At 53.8% G+C, this 14,880-nt stretch overlaps 4 protein-coding genes across 4 annotated transcripts; all 4 read left to right on the plus strand.

Moving 5' to 3' along the window:
• Nucleotides 1–429: 429 nt before the first annotated feature.
• Nucleotides 430–1,953, plus strand: LBRM_20_0680 (conserved hypothetical protein; the record flags this gene model as incomplete). Its single annotated transcript, XM_001564304.1, has 1 exon — nt 430–1,953. The coding sequence occupies one exon, from the start codon at nt 430–432 to the stop codon at nt 1,951–1,953; it is 1,524 nt and encodes a 507-aa protein (XP_001564354.1).
• Nucleotides 1,954–4,006: 2,053 nt separating this feature from the next.
• Nucleotides 4,007–5,416, plus strand: LBRM_20_0690 (conserved hypothetical protein; the record flags this gene model as incomplete). Its single annotated transcript, XM_001564305.1, has 1 exon — nt 4,007–5,416. The coding sequence occupies one exon, from the start codon at nt 4,007–4,009 to the stop codon at nt 5,414–5,416; it is 1,410 nt and encodes a 469-aa protein (XP_001564355.1).
• A 972-nt stretch (nt 5,417–6,388) lies between these two features.
• Nucleotides 6,389–7,039, plus strand: LBRM_20_0700 (conserved hypothetical protein; the record flags this gene model as incomplete). The annotated part of the gene is made up of 1 exon (XM_001564306.1): nt 6,389–7,039. The coding sequence occupies one exon, from the start codon at nt 6,389–6,391 to the stop codon at nt 7,037–7,039; it is 651 nt and encodes a 216-aa protein (XP_001564356.1).
• A 3,179-nt stretch (nt 7,040–10,218) lies between these two features.
• On the plus strand, nt 10,219–11,115 carry LBRM_20_0710 (putative serine/threonine-protein phosphatase PP1; the record flags this gene model as incomplete). Its single annotated transcript, XM_001564307.1, has 1 exon — nt 10,219–11,115. One exon carries the CDS (start codon nt 10,219–10,221, stop codon nt 11,113–11,115), a length of 897 nt encoding a protein of 298 aa, XP_001564357.1.
• Nucleotides 11,116–14,880: the final 3,765 nt, after the last annotated feature.

The raw sequence follows: 14,880 nt of genomic DNA on the forward strand, positions 1-14,880 counted from the left end.
CACCTTTTGTATTCAACGGTTCACTCTCTTCCTTCCCCGCTGATTCCATTTTCCTTTTCATCATTGCTGAATGAAGGACTGACTGGCTTGTTTGAGCTAAAGGTTTGTGCGTGTGTGCGCATGTGTGCAGGTGCGCTCAGCTTCACACACACACACACACAGACTCACGTCTCTCTGTGAGCATCCCCCCCTTTCAACTTTTCTGCGAGCGCTCTTATATTGCTTTGCTTTGATGAGGACTTGACCACAGTGGAGTAGTAACGAACCGAGCAAGTAAACCCGATAAAAGGGGCCACGGCAGTAAACGTGATAGACTGCACACTCCTTTCATCGGCGCGTTCCCGCTACTTCCTCGCCCGTGACTGAGAGAGGCAGGAAGGGGGGGGCAGCACAATCGTTACTTCTGTGGAAGCACCGGTGTGCTTGCAAATGCTGCGCTTCTCGGCGTCTGCTGCCCTGCGAGGGGCATCGCGCGTGGCTGCCTCAGCAGTTCTTTCCGCTCACCGACAGCTCGTTCACACTCCTGTGCGCTCCGGGAAAGCTGCCTTGCAGCCGCCAGCGTGGATCGAGCAGCTCCGACAGGACGCCAAAACTACTGAGAAGTCCATCTCGTATGACATCAAGGTGTACGATGAGCTTTCCTGGCGGCGAAAGCGCTTCACTTTTGACAAGGAGCTATGGGATCCGATGCGGATGAGTAGCATCCTGCGTAATCGACTCTGTCTGGGCAACGAAGGCGCCGAGTACACAGTCATTGGGGAGGCTTTCGTTTTTCCAGACCGCGAGGACTCCCCAATCGTGAATGAGCCGCAGCGCGTCTGCGCACTTCTCTGGGATCACAACAGCTCCACGGAGAAGGTAATGATCCAGCTCTCTGAGCACTTTCCTCCGCTGCTGTGGCACACGGTAAAGCCGACGTTGGGGGCATTGAGGAAGGTCTTCTCTGAGTTCCTCGATGTGGACGCGGAGCACATGAAGAAGTATCTTCCCTACTATGAGGAGGTGCAGAACCGTATCGAAACTCAGATGGACGAGAAGCTAACCGGCACCTTGAGTCCATCGCACATGAAAGACAAGTTCATTGAAGACATGCGCAAGCGTGATCCTCGGTCGGTGGAGCTGGACTATCCGAATGAGCACAACATTTTTCTCGGCCTAACTCCGCACTTCCGCGTCACGGAGGATCAACTCATGAAGAAGAATCCGTTTGTGTTTGGGTGGCCTATGCTGCTCAGCGATGGCAACGAGTATCTGGAGGATACCCCGCTGCGCATGGCCGCGTTCCGTACCGTTTATTCAAAGTCGCTGCTGATGTTTCACACCCGCCTCGACCTTCAGGTGGACCACCGGCAGACGCATCTGCCCGGCGACGATGTGGAGGACATTCTGCTGGAGATGCCTGTCTTTTGCACTGTCAACTACCCCACAAACACCCGGCTCTCTGGTGGACGCCCGCTGGTGCAACGGTTCAATCAGGTGATGGGCACCTCATACCCTCTCAGCATACCGGTGGATGTGCTGGCCACCTTCGCTCGCGAAAGCACCGTCAAAGGGGAACGGGAGTTGCTGGAGGAGTTGAAGTTCCTGACAGCGGCGTCGCAGAAAGCACCAGAGCTGGAGCGTGTGTTTCGTGTCTCGGAGGATCAGCTGAGCTCGAACAAGATCATTGGCCAGCTGGCCTATACCATTGTGTATCTTGCTCTGGTGAACTACCAGAAGTTTGTCGAGGATGTCTTCAAGGTGTACTGGAATCACCCAAGCGACCTTATCCGCGTCGCGTGTGCGAAGGGGGCTCACATTGTGGAGCGGCAGGATTTGGTAGAACAGCTCATTCAAGCGGAACCAGAGGGGCGGTGCAAGACTATGCTCATGACGACAATGCATCTACACACAGAAACGCACCCAGCCAAGGCGGCATGTTCGGAAAGGAAGGCGGCTGAGAGGAACTTATGATGACCGGATGCCTGAATCTAACGCCATTACTTTTGTGTGATGCTCATGATGGAGTCTGTTTCTTTCTTTTCCCCCCTCTGCAGGTGTGGGAGGGGAATACTCAATAAACTGCTCGCAAGGGCAGGTGTTCACAGTAGTGTCCATTAGCATTGAAGTGGTGCTGTATTCCCATTGCGCACAATACATCCATCATTAAAGAACAGAACATTAAAGTCATAGTGTGCCTGCTCGCCCTTCAGGCAACATCAGTGAGGGGGGCAAACCGGTGAAGACAGAGTCCACAGCCTGAAAGATGGAGACTGATAAAGCGGCTTCACCGTCTGTCGACTCTCTTTTACTGCACCTCAGTGCTCAAAGGGGCTCTTTTTCTTCTCTTGATGACCCTTCTTACATGCCGCACCGACTCTCACGTAGTTGCTCTTCGGTGTTGCTCTCTTCTGACCTTTTCTCCACTGCGCCGCATTGCTCGAGTACCAGCGAGTGCGATGACTCGTTTATTCTCTCTTCTGGATCTCTCTTATTTCTCTTTGGCCTTACTATTGCAGTACCCCCCCCCCCCCCCCCACCTCTCCACACACACACACACCGTGAACAGATACCATGCCGGGACACACGTTTCCATTCGGTGGAGGCGTTTTTCTACTCATCTTGCTTTCTGCACCTGCCGTTTGTCAGTGAGGATTTATTCTCCCACTCGCTGCAATGTTCGCTCACAGGAGCTTTTGGTGGCCTCCCCGCCCGTGTCAAGATGGAGGGACACCATGTGAATGGTAAGGCGCGCCTACTCAGGCTCTTTGGTGGTCGTGACCCCTTTCCACTCCGCCTCTCCCCTTCCTGTCCTCCTTTCTACATGACCGTTGCTTTACTGAATACCGTTGTTGTTGATTTCTCACAAAGCCTTGAAGGGCAACCCTGCCATCTCACTCGATGGGCTTTCGGCTAGGGCTGAGTCCTTCTTTTTTCCCTTTTTCTTGACACAATCCTCTTTTTTTTCCCTACTGCCGTTGGCGCCCCTCTGATGGCGGAGGGACACCTCGGTGCGCGGCATCCCCAGGGCGCCGCACTCTCACCTTGTGCGGAAGCCAGGCAGCCCCCCCTCCCCGTCCCCCTGCCAGTGCCAGTGCCACCTCTGGTGGTGACTGGGCCAAGCGCCTACGCCGTGGGGAGGCTGGAGCGATGTATCGCTGCTGATGCTGGCAGACTGGTGGTGTTGGGCGCTGCGTGGGAGCGACCCGCGACAGTGAAGAGGGTTGTGCCACCTACCCGATGGGGGGATGGCGTCGCCATGGCTCAAGTGCACCCCACCCGGCCCTGGCTGCCCACTGGTGTGTGGCGCCTGAGCCGCCCCTGCGGTTGCACCGGGGGGCGAGCTGCGGATCGTGTAGGTGGGGCTTGAGGCAGGGACGGTGCTGGGATGACTGGGTCGGCGCGCTGCTGTGGCGCGTGCCTGCGGCTGCCTTGCACGCCGCGATGGGCGTGTGGCGGACCGGGGGTGGCGTGGCGTTCGAGTCCTGCTCAATGGCAGGGGAGGGACACGTTGTCGTGAAGAAGATCATCTCTCAAATCGATATCGTGCAGGTTTTCCAGAGCAAAATGAGTACTCGCCCGTACAGTCAAAGTGAAAAAATGTACGGAAGGGAGAGGGGAATGACCTACCGTACCCTCTGGCGTACCCCCCCCTGGCTGCTTCTCTTTGCTCTGTTTTCTTTCCCCTGGTCTTCCTCGCGTGACTCCCTCCACCTTCTCCTTCGAATTGGGTCCCCGCGATGACCGCAAGCACTTCTGCTTTTTTCTTTCCCAAAAGGAGGGAACGATGGGGCCGCCTCCTTTCCCCCGGAAAGAAGGATTGCTTCTACGTCCTTCTCCCCTACTCCATAGTTCCCTGGCTGCATCATTTTCTCCTCTCCGTTTAATGAACTTTGCGTAAAGCATTCTTTTCTCTCTCCCCACCCACTGAGCGCCTCAATTCGGATACCAATGCAACACAGATGGGAATAGCGAAGGGCAGCGGTAGGATCAGCAGAGAAGGGGAAAAGAGCTGGATGGTTGAAGGATGAGCCAGTTTGGTCGCCCGCAAGCTCCCTATGATTGGGGCGCTGGTGTGCGCGTGCGAGTGCAGCGGGCTTGTCAAGCGCCGTATTTTAGCCTCTTTCGCGAGGAGAACACACGTCAAGCAGATGCGGTGTACGAGGGCCGCTTGGGTCGTGCCGGCGCTGGCGCGTATCCAGCCATTAAAGACGACGGGCCGCGTCTCTTGTACTTTCCCTACAGAAATGCCGAGTCGGTGTACTGCACCACGGCGGAGGCTGCGGGCGTAGCACCCGAGGTGGTGACGCTGATTGGCGCCACTGGGACGGTGGGCAAGTTCGTGGCGGAGCAGTACCTGCGCCGCGGCGTTAGTGTGACAGTCCTGGTACGCGATACTGAAAAAGCTAAGTCTCTTTTTCTGCCAATTGCGGATGGCCAGCGTGAACGAAATCGATCGGCCTCCATGGGGTACATGTACCTCGGCGGTGCGGCGGAGAAGCGTGAGCTGACGGAGTCTCTCGACTACAGAGATTCACGGCGGGGGGATCGTCACGTACTGCGGTACGAGTTTCGCACCTCGCATAGTGTTGGGGGCTCCAGCGCCGGTAATGCTGACATCAGTGGCAACCAGCGTGTCACGCTGGAGCTTATCGAAGGGGATGCGGGGTCAGCGGAGGACCTCGAGTTTTCGATGCGGCACGCAAGCGTCGTGTTCTACCTTGCCGCTGCGATTGAAGAGGCGCCCAGTCCGGCGCTACGGGCAGACGGTTGCCCTAGCTCCTCTGCTCCATGGTGGAGCCCCGGGTCGCGGTTTGGAAGCGGCCGGCGTTTTGGCAGCTTCCTGCACGCCCTTGACGCCTGTCGCCGTGTCGACGCTCACTTCGTCGTGCTGACACCGCTGTGGGTACGCGGGTCGCGTCTATCGCCGCTTTACTGGTACCGGCGACTCGTGGCATACCCGCGTGGGTACTGCAAGGCGGTGCAGCTGCAGGAGCAAACGCTGCTTAGTCAGAACGGTAGCCCGAACGTGCACTGCTACTTTGGCACGGAGGAGCTGGAGGAACGGCAGTCGGGTGGTGCCTGGAACAGCTGGTGGCGCATGTGGCTCTCGACGGAGCCACACGGCGACCTTCTGAAGCTGCGCAGTCCAGTACGCTTTTCACTTTTCCGGCTCTCTGACATCGTCTTTCCAAGTTTCAACGAGCGCATCGTCGCTGCCAAGAACAACCGCGTCGACGACGACTTTCACACCAAGCCCATTCAGCAGGGTGATTTGGACGCACGACTCCTGGCAAACGTCTTGGTGAAATCTATTGGACTCTGCAATTCCGTTGTAGCGAGCCGCATCGACGTTGGTGGGTGCATGCGGGATGGCACAGACATGCGGGATTCCAGCGCTGTCTTCGATCTCTTTGAGCAGCTCCGAAATGAGTAGTGGAAACGGACTGGGACCCACGATGGGAGTAGCAAATGGGGTGGAACACGATGAGCAACACACGATGCGACTCACCGCATTTTTCTTGGTGTGTGTGTGTGTGCTCCTTACTTTTAATCCCATCCTCTTCACGTGATGGTGTGCGCGTGAACACGAGTGCTGTGCCTGTAAGTGCTTATGTGGGGTTGTGGAGTTTGTCACTTGCGCTTCATGCTTTCATGGAACCAGTGCGGACCAAAAAGAGGTTGTGTTGTGATCTTCGACGTATGGGACACGGAGCTGCTTCAAGGCACGTGCGCTTTTCTACGATCTGTTCTACACAGAGGGACCTAGCGTACCCGCGAGAGTGGGTGCACCCATGTGAGATGGAAAGGCAATGCTGGTGACCTCACTCTCCAAATAGAGGTGGCTTACAACTGGTGTGTACCGAATGTCTGGAATACCGCGCGACACGGATACCCTTTTCTCTGTTGTTGTCTCGTAAATGAATACCAAGCCTTGTGTGTGTGTGTGTGTGTGTTTCTCTCTCTCACTGTCATTCACCTTTCAGCTCACTCTCCTCATGCTTCCTTCACCTGCGCCTCCTATATGTCCAACACTGTGCCCCCCTTTTTTTGCTTGGTCAAGTACTACGTGTACGTCTACGTGTGCGTCTGCATGTGCGACGGCTCGGTTACATTTCGAACCACGAGTGTCCCGATGACATTGGCTGTTGCCGCTTCTACAAGAATCAAACTCGGGGATACACAGCCGCCGCTTTTTTTTTTTGCTCACGGACGCAGCCTCTCTTACCAATCTGCAGCACTCCCCAAACCAAACTATTCTCTGAGCTTCTTGCGCTAGTCATCGGTCCCTGCGACAGTACTCGCTGTACACGTCTTTGCATCACCCCATTACCTCCCCCTCCGCCGCCGCACACACGCAGACACACCCGCGCTGAAGCAGGTGTTGAGGTCACTATCTGAGAAGGTAATGGACACCCTCACCTTTCGCAGGGCCAGCCGCTATGGCGACGAAGTCAACGGCGCGGCGTACATAGAAAGCGAATACTCCTACGTCTCCCCGTCTGAGCAATTCTCGGAGGGCAACTTATTACGGTCCTACGGCGGCACGTACAATTCGCATCACACTGCCAGAGATGATTCTGTTAACTGTGACTTGTTTTCAATGCAGCGCGTCGTGGACATGACAGGGTCCCTGCAGAGGAAGCAGGAGGAGAGAGAGGCTCGCGAGGCAGTCGTCGACATCAGCGAGGCCGAGCGAATGCGCCAGGTGCGAGATGCACACTGGGAAGCTGTGAAGGCACGCATGAGCCAACGGGCGACATCCATGCATACCGTTCGAACCCACGACAGCGAGGATGACGAAGAGGAGGTGGAGCTGAGGTCGGGTCACACGACGCTGTCCGCCTCGCTGAACGCGCTCGTGCCCTCCTTGTCGGAGGAGCGTGCCATGCGAAGCGGTGGATCTTGTGTGGTAGAGTCGATGCCAGAGAGGTTCTGTCATTTCGTCTACAACTGGTTCATGTACTTCGTCTACGCACTCTCTGTCTCGGCGGTGCCAGGGATAGACGCCAGAAAAGGTGCGGACTCGCGAGAGTACTTTGACTTCCGTGTCCGCTAAGGACGCGTGATGTGGTCGTTGTCGCGCGCCTCTGCTGTCTTGGATACCTTCAGGAGGCGTATCTTCTCTAAATTTTTGCCATTGCTTTATTTGTGCATACCTTTAGTGCTGATATTTTTCTTTTTTTTTGTCTGTTGTGACTGCGTACCGCCGCAGTCTTCACGAGGTGCGGCGTAGTGCTACAGATGGAGGCAACAGAGAGAGAGAGACAAAGAGAGATTTTGTTGCCACCCCTCTCTTCATGTACCGCCTCTTTCCCACCCTCCTCCATCTATTTTGAGCAAGGGTGTGCTTGTGACTTGTGATTTGTGTAAGGGAGGGGGGCAGGCCAGGTGGCCGTGTTGATACAGTGACACCCTTCCTCCTTTTCCTCCTGTGTTACACAGCACTGGGCTGTCTGGTGCCTCTTCTTCGCTTGTCTTCCTCTCTTCAGTTTCTGTTGCCACCCTCGTTCAGTTGCTTTCACTTGTTCTCCATTCTTTCCCATTTACTGAGCGCTCTTTGACTGGGAGGGGGGCGCAGGAGTCGTGTGTGTGTGTCTCAGTTGTGTATTTATGCATGTTCTTGCTGCCTATTGCGGAAGAGGGAGGAAAAATACATACGCAGATGCTCAAAGAAAATCATTTATGAGGGGCTGTGGAAGATGAAGGGGGGGAGTAAGCAGTGTCAAAGCTCGTGTGGTCTCTACACTACTCTTCCTCTCGCTCTCGTTTGCTATCTCTGTGGGCTGTCATGGGAGACGCCTGCAAGGTTGATTGCTTCTCTTACCCTTCGTCGTTGCATCTGCTCATTTTACGTTATGGGGTCCAGTTGCGCGTATGCGCGTTTGCGTGGGTAGAGGCGTGCACCTCATCCCTCGCGTGTGATATTGAAGAAGAGAGAAGTTACAGTTCCTCCGCATGATCGCTGTCGCCGCCTCTCTGTTGTTGTTCATTTTGTCGTCTCTATTTTTCGCCCATCACAACTGTCGCGATGGGCGAGGGTAGCTGGCGGTGGTGCGGCCTTTCAGAAGGCTTACACTCCCCTCTTTTCAAGCGTACGCTGCAAGGCGTGTGTCTCATGCACCAACAGACACTCTTCTTTTCCTACTCATATTACTCTCTATCCATCCCCTCTCATTGCTCTCCACCCTTAACTGTACTTCCATCAACAACTCCACGCACAACCTTCCCCTTTCCCATTCTCCTCTGATACCCTCATCTCTATTTTCACACCTGCCACCACAGCATCCTTAAGCGTGTACACTACGTCACCTCCATCTTGTAGTGGATGGCTTACGCATTCCCTGGCCGCATTAACACCCCGCTCTCTCCCTTTTCCTCCTGTTTTGAGTGAGTGAGTGTGTGTGTGTGTGTGTGTGCGTTCGCTTCAGTTCACGTCGGATCGCTCTTTCTCGCTCGCTCGCCTTTTTTTTCTGTTGTTGATGTTGTTGTTGTGATGTTCTCGGGGGGGCTTTTTCATTCTACTTTCTCGTGACGCGTCTCGCACAGAGCTCTTTGATTGATGCCGTGCTCTTCGTTTCTTTCGCTACTTCTCACCTACGTACCAAAGGAACTTGAGCTCGCTCAACCCATCCTTCACATACCCCCCCTCTCTCTCTCTCTCTCTCTTTCTCTTGCCTCTACCGTCCGTCTGTCTGCCTGCCCGCCCTGGAGACGTTTTCCTACACCTTGGTGGAGAGAGTGATCGCATCTTCATTGTTTTAAGCATACAGTGCCATTTGGTGTGATTCTCTTTCCTACCTCCCCTTTTCTCGTTTTCTTCTGTTCTTTCTTTTCTCGCTTTTTCTTTTCCCGCTTCTCCCCCTCACCGCCTTCGCGTTGGAAGAGGGGGTGTCACAGTGAAGCCCCATCAATCCGCAAAGAAAACAAGCAGAAAAAAGAACGCTAAAGAGCCTTCGCACCCTCCTCTGGCTGAGTTTCGCATTCCACCGCACGGAGGTGGAAGCGCCCGAAAGAGGTACGTTTTTTTTTTCCCTTTTCCCCGGCGGTCTTTCATCTTTGATCTGTTTAAGTCTCTTCTTCCCTTGGTTCTTCTTTTCTTTTTTTTGTAGGTAGGCGCGTGCGTACGTTTCAGCTGGTGCATTTATATTTTTCTCTGTCTCCGCTCAAAAAGTTAAAAAAAAAAGCAACTCACCGCCTTGCTACGCACTGCTTGTGTTGACTGAGTGAGCCGTAGACACTTCCTCTTGTTTCGTTTCTTTTGCCCTTTTCGCATTAAGCGAGCACTCTACTGGCTTTGAGAGGACAGAAGGGAGCATCATCAAGAGTGAGCAGAGGCGTGGCAGAGCCGCAGAGCATCCCCATATCACCACAAAGATAGCGAGAGAGGCCACAGAAGCGAGCAGAGAAAAAAAAAAAGATAGCGCGAAGACGGAAAGAGAGGCTGATCTTTCTTTTCTCCTGTGAACACCACCTCCTCTTTGTGACAGCCAGTGTAATAATTGGAACGAAATACATTAGCACACAACCGTACGTCCCTACTTCACTCTCACCCTCACTCTCTTGTACTTTTACTTCTTTTTTTTTTTTTTGCGGGATCGTTTGTCTCCTTTTGTAGGCACCCTGCTGGCATATAATCATTCTTCGTTCTTGGTCGCCTCCTTTCCCTTTCCCTTTTCTCCTCTCCTTTTTGCTCCTCACGTTTTCAGCCTCAAGAACGAGAGACCAACAAAAGGGAATCCCGCCCCTCCGTGTTCAGGTCTGCGGTACAACATCATAACAGAAAGTCCCGCCAAGTCCCAAAAAAAAAAGAAAAAAGCGGTGCTACGAAAGAGGACAAGTGGCAACACGGGAAAAAAACGCCAGTACGCTCTATCTTTTTGACACCAGCCTCACTCCCGCTCTTTTTGTTCTCTCTTTCCCCGATTCGGTGGGCCTGTGTGTGCGTGGTTGGTGGGGGCTGCAGATTCCCTCTCCCATGTAGACACGGTGCTCGTTTTATTGTTCAGTTGTCATCATCTCGAGACGCTCTCGTAAATTGCCCCCTTTTTGACATTCTTGCAGTTTTCTCTGAGTAGCGCTGCGCATGTGCGTGTGTGTTAATACCTTTACTACAATTTTTTTGCTTTATTGTCTGTGCACTCTTCCATTTCTCTCCCTGACGACACACATTTACATCCATTTTCCCTTTTCTCTTTCCTTTCTTTTCTCCTTGCAGAGACAAGAGTGCCTACTGTCATGTCTAGCTTATCTACGGTACATCAGCTCATAGAGCGCCTCATCATGGTTCAACGCAACCGTGGGCCGCCACAAGTGTTAGTCCGTGAGGAAGAAATCCGTGCCGTGCTCACCGAGGTGCGCGAGATCTTCATGTCGCAGCCAATGCTTCTCGAGATCCGCCCACCTGTGCGCGTGTGCGGCGACACGCACGGTCAGTACTACGACCTGCTGCGCATCTTTGAGAAGTGCGGCTTCCCGCCATACTCGAACTACCTGTTTCTCGGCGACTACGTTGATCGCGGCAAGCACAGCGTCGAGACGATCATCCTGCAGTTCTGCTACAAGATTGTGTACCGCGAGAACTTCTTCCTTCTGCGCGGCAACCACGAGTGCGCAAGCATCAACAAAATGTACGGGTTCTTCGACGATGTGAAGCGGCGGTATAACATCAAGCTGTTCAAGGCGTTCACGGATGTGTTCAACACGATGCCCGTGTGCTGTGTGATTAGCGAGAAGATCATCTGTATGCACGGTGGGCTTAGTCCTGATTTGACATCTGTAGCCTCCGTTATGGACATCGAGCGTCCGTGCGACGTGCCTGATCGTGGCATCCTGTGCGATCTGCTGTGGGCCGACCCGGAGGATGACGTGCAGGGCTTCCTGGAGAGCGACCGCGGCGTGAGCTACCTGTTTGGTGAGGACATTGTGAACGACTTCCTGGACATGGTGGACATGGACCTGATTGTGCGCGCGCACCAGGTGATGGAGCGCGGCTACGGGTTCTTTGCGAGCCGTCAGCTTGTGACAGTGTTCTCTGCGCCAAACTACTGCGGCGAGTTCGACAACGACGCTGCCGTGATGAACATCGACGACAAGCTGCAGTGCTCCTTCCTGATCATTCCTGCCTTTCGCTGAGTATGTTGAGAGCTGATGGCACTTCTTTGAGTCAACAAAGGCGTCTGTAATTGCAAACTGTGATGGCAGGCTGAGGGCCAATAATGTCAATCGTTCAAACCTTTTGAGGGTATTGCGACATCTCTGAAGTGTACCTCAAAAGTTTCACATTAAAGGTTCTTGGTAGTGTCTGTGGGCACTGTTCGACGATACATGACAGGAAGTGAGCGACTTTCTGCAAACTTTTGCTGCCAGTGTTTTGGATGATTGTGCGACGTACAGCTGCGTTCACAAGTTGTGATTCGGTAGTGCACAGGTCGCTCTCGTCTCTTGGTTAGTGGCGCCCCTCTGATGGCGGAGGGACACCTCTCAGTGCGCGGCATCCCCAGGGCGCCGCACTCTCACCTTGTGCGGAAGCCAGGCAGCCCCCCCTCCCCGTCCCCCTGCCAGTGCCGAGCCACCTCTGGTGGTGACTGGGCCAAGCGCCTACGCCGTGGGGAGGCTGGAGTGATGTATCGCTGCTGATGCTGGCAGACTGGTGGTGTTGGGCGCTGCGTGGGAGCGACCCGCGACAGTGAAGAGGGTTGTGCCACCTACCCGATGGGGAGATGGCGTCGCCATGGCTCAAGTGCACCCCACCCGGCCCTGGCTGCCCACTGGTGTGTGGTGCCTGAGCCGCCCCTGCGGTTGCACCGGGGGGCGAGCTGCAGATCGTGTAGGTGGGGCTTGAGGCAGGGACGGTGCTGGGATGACTGGGTCGGCGCGCTGCTGTGGCGCGTGCCTGCGGCTGCCTTGCACGCCGCGATGGGCGTGTGGCGGACCGGGGGTGGCGTGGCGTTCGAGTCCTGCTCAATGGCATGGGAGGGACACGTTGTTATGAAGTGTCGATTTTGTTATTTTTTTTTTTGTGTATTCTCTTCTGCGGGTAGCCGATATAGGCATACACGTACCCCCAGACACCTTCTCAGCAGCTATGCAGTTTGGTATGTACATTTGTGTGTGTGTGTGCGTGTGCGTTGTCTTTGTGTGTCATTGCTGTGAATGGTTTTTGGTACTCTTTTTGGAGTTTTTGCCGCTTCTCTTAGTTGTTGAGTGCAGTGGGGACTCTGGGTAACCGGCGTCTACCGGCCTTACCTCTCTCTCTGCATTTCTCTTTTTCTGTCTCGTTGACGCTGTTGTCTCTCTCTCTCTTAAGTACTTACGAGGGCTGCTCGTTGTGGGGCCGTGTGTCCGTGTGTGTTTGCTCTTTCACTGGATTCTGCCCTACTCAATCGTTTCTTTGACGGATGACTTCTCCGGTCTCGGGCAGGATTGAGGGGTTGGCTTTAAGGGGCGTCTTCCGCAGCACGAATTGGAAAAGGGCAAAATAAGCGGGCCTCACATGAAAAAGGCGAAGAGGCGTGTGCCTCTAAAAAGCATTGATATAGTGCGGAGAGGGGGTGGTCCGGAAGAAGAGATAGAGTGCATAATTGCTCCTCTCTGCTGGCTCATGCTTTATTATTATTATTATTTACGAATGAGCTTTAGGTATCTTCTGCTGTATGATAAACGTGTTGTGGCTATGGTGGATGTGTGTGTATGCTGTGTGTGAATGGGTCACTGTCTAGAAGCTGAGACTGAGAAGAAGGATGCAAACGTCAAGGCGCCGCTTACACTATCGCCACCTACTTGGATTAAAGGAAAGAAGCCTTGGCTGCGTCGTAGAAAAGAACGCCGCTTGTACCCGCCCTTCTTTTCTTGTCCCCCCCCTCCGACTGCCATGATGGGAAACCTTTGCGTCTGCAAGACTGCGTAGTTAGTGTCGATGATTGTGTGTGATTTTTTTTTACTCATTTCTCCATCTACTTGCCTTTGCTGTGGATGTCTCTGCTTTCCGCAGCCACGCTGACGCACGCGCGAAAAGAAGCGTTGCAACTGCATCATTTTTTCTCTGCTCTGGTGTGCGGCCATTTTGATGATATCACCATCCTTTTCCCCCCTCTCTCCACAGCTCTTCTGCGTCTATCTTCGTCTCTCTTCCGTCTTTTTTCATTGAGCAGCTTGTGATAGCTTTTCAATACCAACATATCTAACGTTGTCTTTGCATGTGTGTATGTGTATTGTTTTGTGGTAGTCTTCGTTTAGCTACTCGTTTATTCTTCGCCTTCGGTTTATTTTTCTTCTCCTATTGGCACCACCCTCGGCACGACCCCCTCCCCTACTTCTCCGCTATTGCAGAATGTGACCCGCAGGTCAGGTAGAAACCTACAACGAAAACAAGCAAAGCACGTGTTTCGCCACGAGCGAAACAGAGAAAATGTCAATGAAGCACCCCCCCCCCCCCCACACACACACACGAGAACGAGCCAATCTGCTTGAGGCGGAATGTGAAGAGCGGCACAGTCGAGTTCTCCCTCTTTTTTTTTCTTTACCACTCCTCAACGCTGTACACTGTCTCACTCTCTCTCTCTCTCACAGCTGTCCACGCACCACAAGGTGGGGGTGCGGCGAGGTGGAGGCGTTCTTTTAGTGAAGAACGAGAGGCAAATAGAGGGTGGGGCTTTTCATTCTCGTCTCTCGTCTCTCTCACTGTGCCCGTCGTATTCACATCCGAAACGAAAAGATGTGCATCACTTATCAATGCAACCCAAAAGCGTACGGGCGTGTCAGTCGGTACAGTGATGGCGGGGTCCCTGTGCGTTCTTTTCCTCTTTTCCCCTTTCCCTCTCCTCCATCCATGCACCAGCCTGCAGTCCTTCTCCTCACTTTCGATGAACGCTACAATCCTTTCTTCACTATCCCCGCTCTATACTCTCGCCGTTTCTCTACACGTCCCCCCCCCCCCCGCACCCTCCCTCGGCCTATACCCACCTTCACATCTTTGCTGAGCTGGGGGTGACTCCTACGGGCATCTCTCTTTGTTTTGTGCTTTCGGCTCTCTCCCGCTTCTCTTTTCCTTTCCACTGCACCCCTTACCTCGCAGGAGGAAAGGCGTCTGTGCTTCAGAGAGCGAGAGGGGAGAGAGAGTTAGCAATACAGCATCGCACTCAAAAACGAGAGGGCGTCGCACGCATACTGTGCTTGTTTCTGTTGCTTCGGGGGTATATTGTCCCCGAAAGAGAGGCTTACCTGTTTCTCTGCTGCCTTTTCACGCTTCCTTGCACATGCTTCAGCATCCAACTGTGCATCTCCGCACGTTTTCCTTTCCACCCCCTCTCCCCCCTCAACATACTCCCATCACCAACTCTCAATCGCAGTGCAGCACGCCTCTGTGTGTCTGTATGCGCGACGAGTGTATCGTGCCTACTGAAGTGCTGTTTTGCTATCGCACGTGCGTTTGGGGGACTTCTTGTTTGTTGGTCTTCACAGGCTTTTTCCATCACGAGCTGAGTTTTTCTTTTTTTTTTTTCGAACATCTTTGCCTTTTTTTTTCGCTCTTTTTATTGTTTGCTACCGCGCTTTTTTCATTCCCCACCCCTTCGCCTTGTGTGCGTGTGAGTGTGTGGTGCTGCTTCTATTTACCCAGAACACTATCGCGGGTGGCGTGTGTCCTGCTGACTGTCTTACAGGTAGGTGCAACAGTAGGCCACTTCATGGTGCCATCGAGGAGACCGACAGCCACGACAGCCACGACGGCCACTCATCGTCACCGGGAGAAAGAAAAGTGTGGGGATAGTGGAGGGGTGCTGAGGGGACTTGTGAGACAACTAAAGGCAAGAGGGCGGCCGTGCGCCTCTCATCGTCTTTACTGCCTTTTATTTATTGTTTCGGGGGGGGACTAAAATGAGGGGTGCTGTACATACATAA

The sequence above is a fragment of the Leishmania braziliensis genome, assembly GCF_000002845.2.
Source record: "Leishmania braziliensis MHOM/BR/75/M2904 contig, possible fusion of chromosomes 20 and 34".
NCBI classification, from domain to species: domain Eukaryota; phylum Euglenozoa; class Kinetoplastea; order Trypanosomatida; family Trypanosomatidae; genus Leishmania; species Leishmania braziliensis.